Here is a 12,148-nt window from a genome sequence, read left to right as displayed (position 1 = left end):
AATTGGTTTCGAAATTTGGAGGTGGAACATCTTTCTAGAACAGGTTCAGATCATGCACCAAGAATTATTATCTTGTGGGGATCAGGTTTAAGAGTTTTCAAAACCTTTCAGGTTTTTAAAATTTTGCGTGGAGCATGAGACTTTTTTGGAGTGGTTAACCAGGATTGGGTTGATCATCGTTCAGATGATCCTTTTTTGACTTCAAGTTCAAGTTGAAGAATATCAAGAGAGCATTGAGCAAATGAAGTATATACACATTTGGAGATATTTTCAAGCAGCTTTCTATAAGGGAAGATATCGTGAGAATTAAAGAGCATCTGTTTAAAGAAGAACCAACTGAAGAGAATAGGATGGTATTACAAAGGGCTCAGGCTGAATTGAAACTATATTTGCATTATGAGGAAGAGTTTTGGAGGCAGAAATCAGGTCTGACTTGTTTCTTAGAAGGAGATAAAAACTCTAGATTCTTTCATAGTCTAGTTAAGGGTAGGAAGAATAGAATTCAGGTCAAAAGAATTCAAAATGTTGATGGAGCATGGCTAGAAGAAGCAGTTAAGATAGCTGATGAGGCTGTTGACTGTTATCTTAAGTTTGAGGAATCTGGTATTTGGAATCATGTTCCTGAATTGATTGGTGTGGATGACAATCTATTGCTTCAGCAAATTCCAACTATGGATGAGGTGAAGAAGGCAGTATTTGAACTTTCAGGAGATAGTGCTTGTGGCTCTGATGGCTTTTCTAGTATTTTTTATCAGAAATGTTGGGAAGTGATCAATACTGATGTGTACAATGTGGTTAAGGCTTTCTTTGAAGGTTCTACTCTTCCCAAATCCACAACTCATACCAATTTAGTGTTGCTTACTAAGAAGAACATTATACAGACCTTTTCAGATATGAGGCCCATCAGTCTTAGTAACTTTATCAATAAGGTTATTTCAAGAGTGGTTCATGATAAGCTAGAAAGGATTCTTGCATCAGTGATATCTGCAAATCAGTCTGGTTTTGTCAAGGGAAGGAAAATTATAGAAAATGTGCTGCTGACTCAAGAAATAGTTACTGATATTAAAAAGAGAGGAAAACCTTCCAATGTGATCATTAAATTAGATATGGCTAAAGCTTATGATAGAGTTGCTTGGTTGTACTTGACAAAGGTGATGAAGAAGATACAATTCTCAGAGATATTTGTAGATATGATTTGGAGGCTGGTGGCTAATAATTGGTACTCAGTTCTATTAAATGGTCAAGCTCATGGATTTTTTCACTCTACAAGAGGGGTCAAGAAAGGAGATCCCTTATCTCCTGCCCTTTTCATCATTTCTACAGAAGTCTTATCTAGATCTTTAAATGCATTATTTGATCATACTTTTTTTTTAGAGGTTATGGTATGCCAAAGTGGAGTGAACTAAATCATCTTGCTTATGCAGATGATACAATAATTTTTTCATCTGCAGATAAAAAGTCTTTGGAACTGGTGATGCAAACTCTCCAAGAATATGAGAAAGTGTCAGGGCAAATGATTAACAAAGGGAAAAGTTATTTCTATATGTATAACAAAGCTTCAAATAAGTTAATCCAGCAGGTGGAGGCTATAACAGGTTTTGTTAGGGGGAAGTTTCCATTTAGTTACCTGGGTTGTCCTATCACTCATGCAAGAAAGAGGAAAATGGATTACTCAGATTTGTTGGAAAAAGTAAAGGACAAGCTGCAATTATGAAAAGAAAAAATGTTGTCATATAAAGGAAAGGCAGTACTGATTACTAGTGTTCTTCAAAGCATCCCTATTCATTTATTATCTACAGTTAGGCCTCCAAAGTGTGTGATCAAGGAGCTACACAAGATCTTTGCTAAGTTGTTTTGGAACAACACAAAAGAAAGAAGAAGCATACGCTGGTCTTCATGGTTGAACATGTGTTTTCCAAAACAAGAAGGTGGTTTATGTTTCAGATCAATTTTTGACATGTCAAAAGCAATGGCTGCTAAGCTTTGGTGGAGGTTTAGAACCTTTAATTCATTGTGGGAAAACTTTATGTGGAATAAGTATTGTAAAAAGCACATTCCACAACTTGTACAATGCAGAGGAGGTTCACAAGTATGGAAGATAATGGTAGAAGCAAGGGACAACATTGAGCAAGAAATCTGATGGGAGCCTAAAAGTGGAACTTCAAATGTTTGGTTTGATAATTGGACAAGGTTAGGTGCTCTTGGCCTTGTTGTTCCTCAGAACTGGCCAGTAGATAAATCAGTTGAAGATGTTTCAGAATTAATGACAAATGGAGTATGGAATGTACAAAAACTCAACATAGTATTTCCTGGTGAAATTGTACAATATATCACTCACGAATTGGTATTAAGCATGTTTCAAAAGAGTAGGATACCCCATGGTGATGTGCACAAGTTCAGGCAAGTTTACAGTTGGAAGTGCATGGGACTTATTGAGACAAAAAGCATCTGTCATAAAGACTTTTGAGAACATGTGGATAAAAGGGCTGCCTTTCAAAATTTCATTTTTGTTATGGAGGACGTGGAAGTTTAAACTGCCTATTGATGAAGTACTGGCAAGAATGGGCATTGCTATAGTTTCCAAGTGTTGTTGTTGTACTAATCCTGCTATAGAGACCATGGATCACTTATTTCTTGTGGGAGAGTTTGCTACAAAGGTTTGGAGAGTTTTTAATGCTACTGCTGGATTGAATTTGCAATGTGTACAGGTCTTAAAAGCCGGTGGGAAGCAAACTGTCCTTACAAGCTCAAGCAGGTTTATAAGGCAGTTCCTGCAATTATTGTATGGAAAAGCTGGAAATGGAGGAACAATCAACTGCATGAGAGAACAATGACATTCAAAAAGGCGATCTATGAGATTAATCTTACCATTTACCTATTGTGTAAGATTCAGGTCTCAACCTCCCAAAGAAAATGGCTCATATTATTCCGTTCTTTGAAGACTATAGGTCAAGAATTGTCTGCAGATTGGTTACATGGAAACTACCTACTTCAGGTTGGTTCAAATTTAATACAGATGGAGCTGCTAAAGGTAATCCTGGGCTAAGTTCTGCTGCCTTTTGCATCAGAAATGAGGAGGCGAACTTAGTTCATGCAGAAGCTAGTAGACTGTAGGATGGTTCAAGTTTGTTTGCTGAGGCAATAACAATTAGAATGGGACTGCAATATTGTATACATAATCAGCTAACACCTGTGATTATGGAGACATATTCAATGGCAATGAAAATGATTTTACAAGCAGAATGGAATGTACCTTGGAGTATAGCAATGATAGTTGAGGACATAAGGAGATTAAGGAGAGGGCATACTGTGCAAGTTCAACACATACACAGAGAAGGGAATGGCCTGATAGATTTTTTTACTAACGTGGTTTTTGATTTTGCGGGGACAATTCAGTTTAACAATTTTCAGGATCTACCAGTGCAAGCAAGGAAAATAATCAATATTGAAAAATCTGAACTTCCGAACTTGAGAATAAGAGTAGCAGACAAGGCTCCAAATTGAAGATCAAGATGATATCTGGTTGTAAGGCTGTTTTCATCAGTTCCAGTCTGAGCTTACTCTGTGTTATAGCAAAAACTGTGAAGAGATGGTATTAGTGTGTTTACATGCTCATTCCTTAACATGGATTCTGCAATAGTACAGGCTATGAGCATTTTCTGGTGGAGACAGCACAAGGATTATGTACAGTAAATGCTGGCAATACAGTTGTTGATTTATCTTAGCAATTCAACTACTTCTAAGAATGCCTGAAGCATAATTCATTGGACTTGAGACATACCATCTGTGAGACTTTGAAGGTGTGAAAGAGTGCCATCAAGTCAAGGCCCATAAAATCTTAGTTAATAAGTCTGTTATACATTCAGAATCTGTATTCCTAGCATTTTCTACTATTGTTTGTCTTTATGTTATTTTCTTATTGATCAACCACTTTTGGGTTGATTATGTACAGATTTTATTTATTAATAAACACCACCATTTATGGTGGTTTTACTTTAAAAAATAAATAGTTAAATTTCCTAGAGATATTCCGAGATAAACTTATTAAATTTTGTAGATAAGGTTATTTATCCAATGATAATTTGAACATGATCACCTTGATGACCAATTATTTTATAATTGTTGAGATATGAGATAATGGCCGGTGTGACAAATCTTCCATTATATGAGATATTATGGCTACTTTTTTAGTAGTAATTGTTTAGTTGACGTTTTACATGCTTAAACGCATGCAAATGCATGGAGTATCATATCAAGGCAAACATATGTAAAAGTGTACCCCACTATACATATACAAATCAAGAAAATTGATACTGTAATTATATATGATATTTCATAAGATAAACTATATCATTTTCTACTTTTTCCTATAATCATTTGATATCCGATATTTACTTGCCCGACTAATTTAATCTGATTCATACCACACAAGACCCATTAAAAAAAAGACACTCTCTACCAGAAATTTTTACCTTCCCAAACTCGAACTTGAGTTTATTTCCTACTGCTACATTTAATTCTATCTTTTCTTTTGCGTTTTAATTTGTAAAGGAAAGAGAGTTGTTCCTTTCTACTCGTGAACCCAAGTTGGCAACATATCCAAGAATAAACAATAATAGCTAGTGACCCATCCAATCACCTTCACTTGGTGTGCTCCTATTTTACAAGACCCAACTTGTAGTAGAAAACATATTACTCATATAAACCACTTATCATATAGTTGTTGATACAATCCATTTCCTCCTCTTTCCACTACCCCCTAACCAAACAACCAAAAGGAGAAAACTCTTAGTGGATATTGAGTTCTCGGAGAAAGTTGTCAAGGGTAATAAAAATGGGGAGAAAGTGTTCACATTGTGGGAACATAGGTCACAATGCAAGAACTTGCAACACTTTCAAGTTAGGTGCTAGTGCTAGTTTTGTTGGTGGATTAAGGCTCTTTGGAGTGCAATTTGACATCTCTTCTTCATCTTCAACAACATCATCATCAACATCATCTTCTTCTTCTTCTTCTTCTTCTTCTTCTTATGATATTTACTTAAAAAAAAGTTTAAGCTTTGATTGCTTATCTTCATCTCCAGCTTCTGTTTCTCCAGCCTCATCACTTGTTACTGTTAATGAAAAGAGTACTACTTGCACAAATAGCTATCTCTCTGGTTGTCTCTTAGGCCAACCTCAAGATAGAAGAAAAGGTTTGGAATACTTATTCATTTTTAAATATTATTGTTTGACTACATTAAGGCGTTGTATGAAAATAACAGTCAAAATCGTATTCTATTGTCAACCGTCCTTACCGGAAAGACGATTGATTATCGATTCCAAAGGAACTGGAGTTACATTTGCATATGTCTCTTTCTATTGGAATTTACTTAATAGCAATGCATCTTCTTACTTCTGAAAGGAACTATTGTTTTCAATTGGACTACTTACAACTAATCTGAACTATTGTTTTCAATTGGACTACTTACAACTAATCACAGTGCTTTTATCATTTTGACCGAGTTACTATTGGATGATTAGGAGTACCATGGACAGAGGAGGAACACAGGACATTCTTAGTGGGACTAGAAAAATTAGGAAAAGGAGATTGGCGAGGAATTTCAAGAAACTTTGTAACAACAAGGACTCCAACTCAAGTTGCTAGTCATGCTCAAAAATATTTCCTAAGACAGTCAAGTGATCTCAACAAAAAGAAGCGTCGTTCCAGCCTCTTTGACATGGTATGTCCAGCAATTTTACATTTTTACGGATGGGGCTCCTTTCCATTTTTCCCCAAGTTCTTAGGGAAACATGTGTCATGATTAAAAATTAATGGTTGAGATTTATTAACCCAAGCAATGGTTGAGATTTATTAACCCAAGCAAAGTCCTAATCATGGTTAGGATAATAAATATATATTTCCTTATCAATTTTTGTAATTTCCGATAATTCCCCTTTTTATTCGTTTTTATATGTCAAGTTAATCATGGTTAGGATAATAAATATATATTTCCTTATCAATTTTTTATTTTTATTTTTAACAACAAATGGCCACTGAAATTTTAAAATTTGTACAAATTACTTTTATTATACAAATATTATTCTTTATTCTTTTTAATTTTTTGATATAATACATTGATTAATTGGCCATCTTACTAAATTTACTCCCACTAAGCATTTAATGTCCACTATTTTTTCAATTATATTCCCATCTGTTCAAAGAAAGAGAAAAGAACTATTCAAAAAAAAAAAAACTCTGTAACAAAGCTGGAAAAACAGAGAAAAGTGTTTAATATATATATGGATGAACATCTGTAGCCAAAGTTATGGGATTTCCAATAAAATTGAAGCAAATATATGATATATTTATTATCCTAACCATGATTAAGACTTTGATTTGGTTAATTAAATCTCAACCATTAATTTTTAACCATGACACATGTCTTCCATCCAAGTAAGAACTTGGGAAAAATGGAGGGGAGCCCGATCCCATTTTTACGTATTTGGTAGGATGTAAGTCATTCTTTAGGAAAATATTTTTCATTAATCTTTTTGTTATCTTTGGTTACTAGAAAAGACTTTCATGCTTATGGGTGGAGGTATTTTTTCTTATAACTATCTTAACTTTTAACTTCATAGTAGACATTATTGTTACTATTAAGTTGGACATTGTTATTACTACTACTCCCTCGTCTCAAATTATTTGTCTTGATTTTTAAAAATAGTTATCTCGATTTATTTATCATTTTAGAAGTTCAAGACAAAATTGATTTTTTTTTTTCATTTACTCTTAGTAGTAATTGTTCTTAAAGACTATAAACACATCAATTATGACACAGAAATAGAGTTAATATTCAATGAAGATAGATTATATCTTAAGACATAATTAAGAGTAAAATAGTCAAAATGGCCGTCCTAATTAATGTTTCTTAAGGTTCGTGTAAAATAAAAACACAGCAATTATTAGAGACGGAGGGAGTAATATTTAGTGTTTCCCCTTTTCACCAACCAATCAAGCACCTACAAAAAGGGAGTTTGGTGCACGAAGCATCCCGCATTGACACAGGATTAAGGGAAGGACCGCACGCTGAGGGAGTATGATGTGGGCAGCTTAGCTCGACACAAGTGTTAGTGGTTTATTCTACGGTTCAATTTTGCAGCCTATTGATCATGCGAAGATTACTTTTTCTCCAAAATTCCTTTTCACCAATCAAATACCCATGATTCAGGAAAAACATTTTCCATGTAAAATTACTTATGTGACAGTTGAAATTTAATGTTTTTATGTTTCTCAACATGATAGGAAAAGAGCAAGAACAAAATCCAACATGATGCCAAAACCGAAGAAAGCATTTATAGTAAGGCAGAGTATGGAAATTCAAGTAGTCCATGTATGATGGATCTCAATGCATTTGGAGAAGAGATACCATTATCAACCAAAGATCATAAACAACCTCAAATTTGGTCTTGTTATGAGTCATCCATTTCTCCAGTTGATTTGGAGCTAAGCCTAGCAGCTCCAACAAATGTGGATAAAAACAAGCCCTCAAATACCTTTCTAGTTGGACCTATTCCTGTTACTTAAATCTGATCCGGAATTGCCTGTTAATATATAGTATATGCTAATTAATGAATGTATTTCCTCTTAATTGTCTCATGTAGTTGCTTGCTAGTATTACGGACTAGTATATAACTGTATTCTCCATCTCTAAATTTTCAAGATGAGAGCATAACTAGTTTGTTGAGATTTGGCACAATGAATGCTACTTTTAATCTTCATACCCGAATTTACTAATCAATGAAAGTAATAAAGGGTGAGATAAACTAATTTTAAATTAATGAAAATCCATTTCGGGTAGTGCGGATAAACTTCCTTAATTTTTCATAAAGATTACTAGGCTACAACATACCCAGTGTGATCCCACAAGTGGGTCTAAGGAGTGTAAGATGTACGCAGACCTTATCCTTACCTTTATGAGGTAAAGAGGTTGTTTCCTAAAGATTAATCGCCTACAAGAAAATAAAAAAGAGTGTTAACTAGTAGAAAAGCTAAAATAAAGTAGTTAGCGTATCACATGATCACTTATTATCAGATGGTAAAATTTTGCTTGATCAGATTCCATATGCTATCTGTGTATACTGATATTACTGATTGCATTAGCATCTATATAGTATATTCTAGTATGATCTATTATACAACTACAAAGATATATTATTATGGGGTCAGAAAGTACAGCCCTCCTTTGTTAGTATATAAAGAGGCACTTGCTTTTAACTTCTTCGAATTCTCGAACAAGGACGAGAGTATTATTTATCTTTTTAAGACATTTTTGCTCCATAGAAACTGACATCGTAAGACCACCATATAACAGAAACAGTTAACAGCTCTGCCTTCTCTTGGCTTCTTGAAAATTAAAACCATTGTATTAGAACATGAAGAATGATGAAGAAAAAAATATATAAACTGTACTCCCTTTATCAGAACAAGAGCACCGTAATTCAAGGATACCACAAGGAACTGTGTCAACTATTTAATTAATAAACAAGTAACTTAGTATTAATTTCTTTGCAAAATTGTATTCTATTTTATATGTGAATGTGACTACTCAGCCAAACAAATAAGTAGAAGATCATAGTAACATGCTATAAGATGGCTATGTACTCAAAGACTATAAATAGTTACGGACTCTTATACTTAAACATCTAATTTTCAGTATGAGTGGGGTAATCAATTTTATCAAATAAAATTTATATAATTGAAAATTAATATAGAATTACAGTACATCAAAATTTTCTTGTTAAAAGTACTCCTAAATTATTTTAAAAAGTGCCTGCCAAAGGAAAAATTATTTTAGCTATTTAAGGAGCACTACTCCCTCCGTTTCATTTTTGATTGAATACAAAATTCACGAAAAAAATGAAGATTTTAAAAATATGTGGGATTAAAAATGTCATTACATTTATATGATTATAAAAGCTTTACATTAAGAGTAAAATGAGAAACTTATAGTTAGATTTTTTCTAAAATATAAAAATATTGTACATTTTTTGAAACAAATGAAAACCGTGAAATAAAATGAAACTATGGGAGTATTTTTTGCTAGAAAATTACAAGCAAATTTATATCCCTTTCAGCTGTGACTAACACATCCATTATAGTCTATAGAAGATAGAGCATTCAAAATTTGGAGAAAATATGATTTGTTTGGGTGTGTGGCCCCAGGATAAAAATCTTGGTCATTCGACCAATCTAGATAGGTAAAAGGGGATTCAAAATATAAGAAATTAAATTTAAAAAATAAATAATTTAATATATATATATATATAATTTAATATATATATATATATATAAACACACACACATTAAAACAAATTGACGTACGTACTAAATTTTCCGCAATATAATAGGGGTATTTACTTGCGCCGCTAGCTTTGCCCCTGCCTTTTAACAGTAACAATAACCAATCAGCACTTTCTTGATTTCAGTTGTGCAATTCTTGATTAGCCACTCTAATAGACAATCAGCCACCTTCTTAATTGATACCACTTTAATAAGTATCATCTATGTTTTTCTTCTCTTTTTTGTCTGGAGGGTCTTGGTTTTACTTGCTTTCTTTTTTAGCTGGAGGGCATCTATTTTAGGTAACTTCCTTTGGCATAATGTAAATAAATATGCTTCCGGTTGTCAATTGTCACATCGTGCATTCATTTCAAGGGATAGTGTCCTTTGAACCAACAAGCATCCATATCTTAATAAATTACCTGTTAATATCAGTGACAACTCTCACATTACCATATAGTACATATTTATTCACATGTTTCCTGTGGAGGATAGAGATTTGTCCTCTTCCCCCCACCCAACATTTATTTTATCCATTAAAGCTAAAGCCTACATCACATGTGTACATGATTCTCAGAGCATGTCAATTTTGAATCATAGTATTCTTCACCCACGGACATTATCAGTTATCTATTCTAACGAGAACTTTATTTTATATTGCGTGAGGATGTTTTTGTTCACAAATTAGTGAACCCAAATCTTACGTCTTTTTGGGTACACAAACAATGGATCCAGCAATTCGTAAAACAGAAAGAAGCCTCACGCAATTTATGTTAGTTGTGTGAGCGCACAAAGTAAAATTGTATCAAGTTCTTCCAGGAAGAATCCATCAGAATAAGCACACTTTAACGTATCATCACCATGAGAAGTGTCAAGTTCGTATCATATGGATATTGATATATTCTACTAGTCTACTACTCTTTTTTGTGGATTTTGGTTCATGTATGTTCAAACTCCAATTATATTATATGTATATAGAAGCTTCAACTACAAAATTCCATTGGACAATCAAGATACCCCTTGTTTAGGATATATTCATGATTGCAGTGTTTGTCAAAGGCGTTTTTGAGACACGCTTAAGCCTTGAAGCTCATTACAAATTAGGTTGTATGCTTTGGCTTGCGCAAGCTGCTTTTTAGTGTATGCATCGAGGCGTGAAAGTGTGTGCCTCATCACCTAGAGATTAATTCTATCTTGAAAAGATCGACACTAAACACTAAATATTTCACCTATAAATTTTCCATTCTTTTGTCTACATAATTATTGTTTGAGCTGATAGGAATCATTATTAAACAACAAAATAAATGTATATTCTTAATCGTCATTTTTTTCACTTTGCGTCTTTCTTTATTAAATCTCGTGCTTTATTTGCGCTTAAAGTCTCGGTAAATTTCTGCGCTTTCTTTTTTGCAGTTGATACTAACATATTGACGATTGAGCTCATTCTTTGCGCACTAAGATACAATATTGAGGATCATGCCAAGAGGATGAAACAGGATTGTTCTGCAAAATATTATACATGGTAGGATGATACAGACAAAATAATTGTCTTTTTATTAGCTTTTCTTGTATCTTCATCAAGACATATTTATAAGCCGTCCTATATGTCTCCTTGCGAGTTGGACCACTACTAAAGCTGGACCATCGACAAGACTAGAAGCTTTATATGGACCCCCCCCCCCCACACACACACACCCACCCCAACCCTCCCTGTCAACCCACCATTGGGTTCGTTGTGGTAGTTCCAAATTATACTTGATAAACAAATAAGCTACCCACAACATTTAGGAATGCTTTTAATTCTAATCCAATTCCTATTACTTTGTTGGATTATTCCTAGCTGCATATTTACAATACAGATGTGGTGATCAGTTGAACACCAAAAATCGTGTGCACTTGGCTCAAAGCGAGAACAATCATACCACGTTAAGAGTGTAATTGAACTGTCTTTATCCGGAGTTAGCTAAGTAACAGGTCAAGAAGTCCAAGGATAATTAAAAGGACATTAAGAAAGTTCATCCAATGAACTTATTAGTTGTGATTTGTGAATATTAATCCTAAATGTCAGCGAGGCTATGGGCTACTAATTTTGGATTTTAAATGTGTAAGGTCACGTTCCATTTTTTTGCGGGTGCTGGCCTTTAATTTTTGTCCTTCTCCTAAAAAAGTGGCCGAAAATATCCTGAGGTTCTGAATTCGAACTCTAGCTCAGTCAAAAAAAAAATCACAAGGCAAGGTTTCGCGAAAGTCTAAGGCCTTATAAGGCAGAACTAGGCATAACTTTTGCTAAGTGCTGCCTTATAAGGCCTAACTTTCGCGAAACATTTGTCTTGAGAATTTTTTTTTTTTTTTTTTTTTTTTTACTGAGCTAGGGTTCGAACCCTCCTCAAGGTATTTTCGACTTTTTAGGCGAAGAAAGAAAAATTAAAAATTACCAATTTAATGGTAAAAATTAAAGACCACCCCCCAAAATAGGGGCAATCGGGCGAATTGCCCGTCACGTTTTAGTTTAATCCCACTTATGCAAGTGTGATTCGACTTTATTGTGAATATTTTGAGTTAGCATAGGATCCAAGTGATTGTGATGTGCATATTTAAGCTTTTGGCCCTCTCTTGCAAACAAGCTGTTGCTTTTGCAGAAGGACCACTTGCTTTAAGCTTTTGCAAATTGGGTCAGATTGTCGTATCTATGAAACATATGCACGACAAATTCTGGATAAAATGGAAAGGTTTTATAATGAATGAGTCCATAAATAGGATGAACCCAAACTTGGACACGTTTCGACATTTCATTCCATGTGGTTTTCTGCACACGCTTAAGATTGCTGA

General features: G+C 34.0%; 1 protein-coding gene across 1 annotated transcript; it reads left to right on the top strand.

Moving 5' to 3' along the window:
• The first annotated feature begins 4,671 nt into the window (after positions 1-4,671).
• LOC132037758 (transcription factor MYBS3-like) lies at positions 4,672-7,724 on the top strand. Its single transcript, XM_059428361.1, has 3 exons — positions 4,672-5,192; positions 5,521-5,720; positions 7,283-7,724. The coding sequence occupies exons 1-3, from the start codon at positions 4,835-4,837 to the stop codon at positions 7,562-7,564; spliced, it is 840 nt and encodes a 279-aa protein (XP_059284344.1). The 5' UTR covers positions 4,672-4,834; the 3' UTR covers positions 7,565-7,724.
• The last annotated feature ends 4,424 nt before the right edge of the window (positions 7,725-12,148 follow it).

Source organism: Lycium ferocissimum, chromosome 11 (assembly GCF_029784015.1).
Source record: "Lycium ferocissimum isolate CSIRO_LF1 chromosome 11, AGI_CSIRO_Lferr_CH_V1, whole genome shotgun sequence".
NCBI classification, from domain to species: domain Eukaryota; kingdom Viridiplantae; phylum Streptophyta; class Magnoliopsida; order Solanales; family Solanaceae; genus Lycium; species Lycium ferocissimum.
The sequence above is the reverse complement of the archived record's forward strand: the minus strand, read 5'-3'. Positions and strand labels throughout refer to the sequence as shown.

Coding starts and splice junctions, on each gene's coding strand:
- LOC132037758 (XM_059428361.1), top strand. CDS start 4,835: ATGGGGAGAAAGTGTTCACATTGTGGGAACATAGGTCACAATGCAAGA. Junction 5,193..5,520: donor ACCTCAAGATAGAAGAAAAG/GTTTGGAATACT, acceptor TTGGATGATTAG/GAGTACCATGGACAGAGGAG. Junction 5,721..7,282: donor GTTCCAGCCTCTTTGACATG/GTATGTCCAGCA, acceptor TCAACATGATAG/GAAAAGAGCAAGAACAAAAT.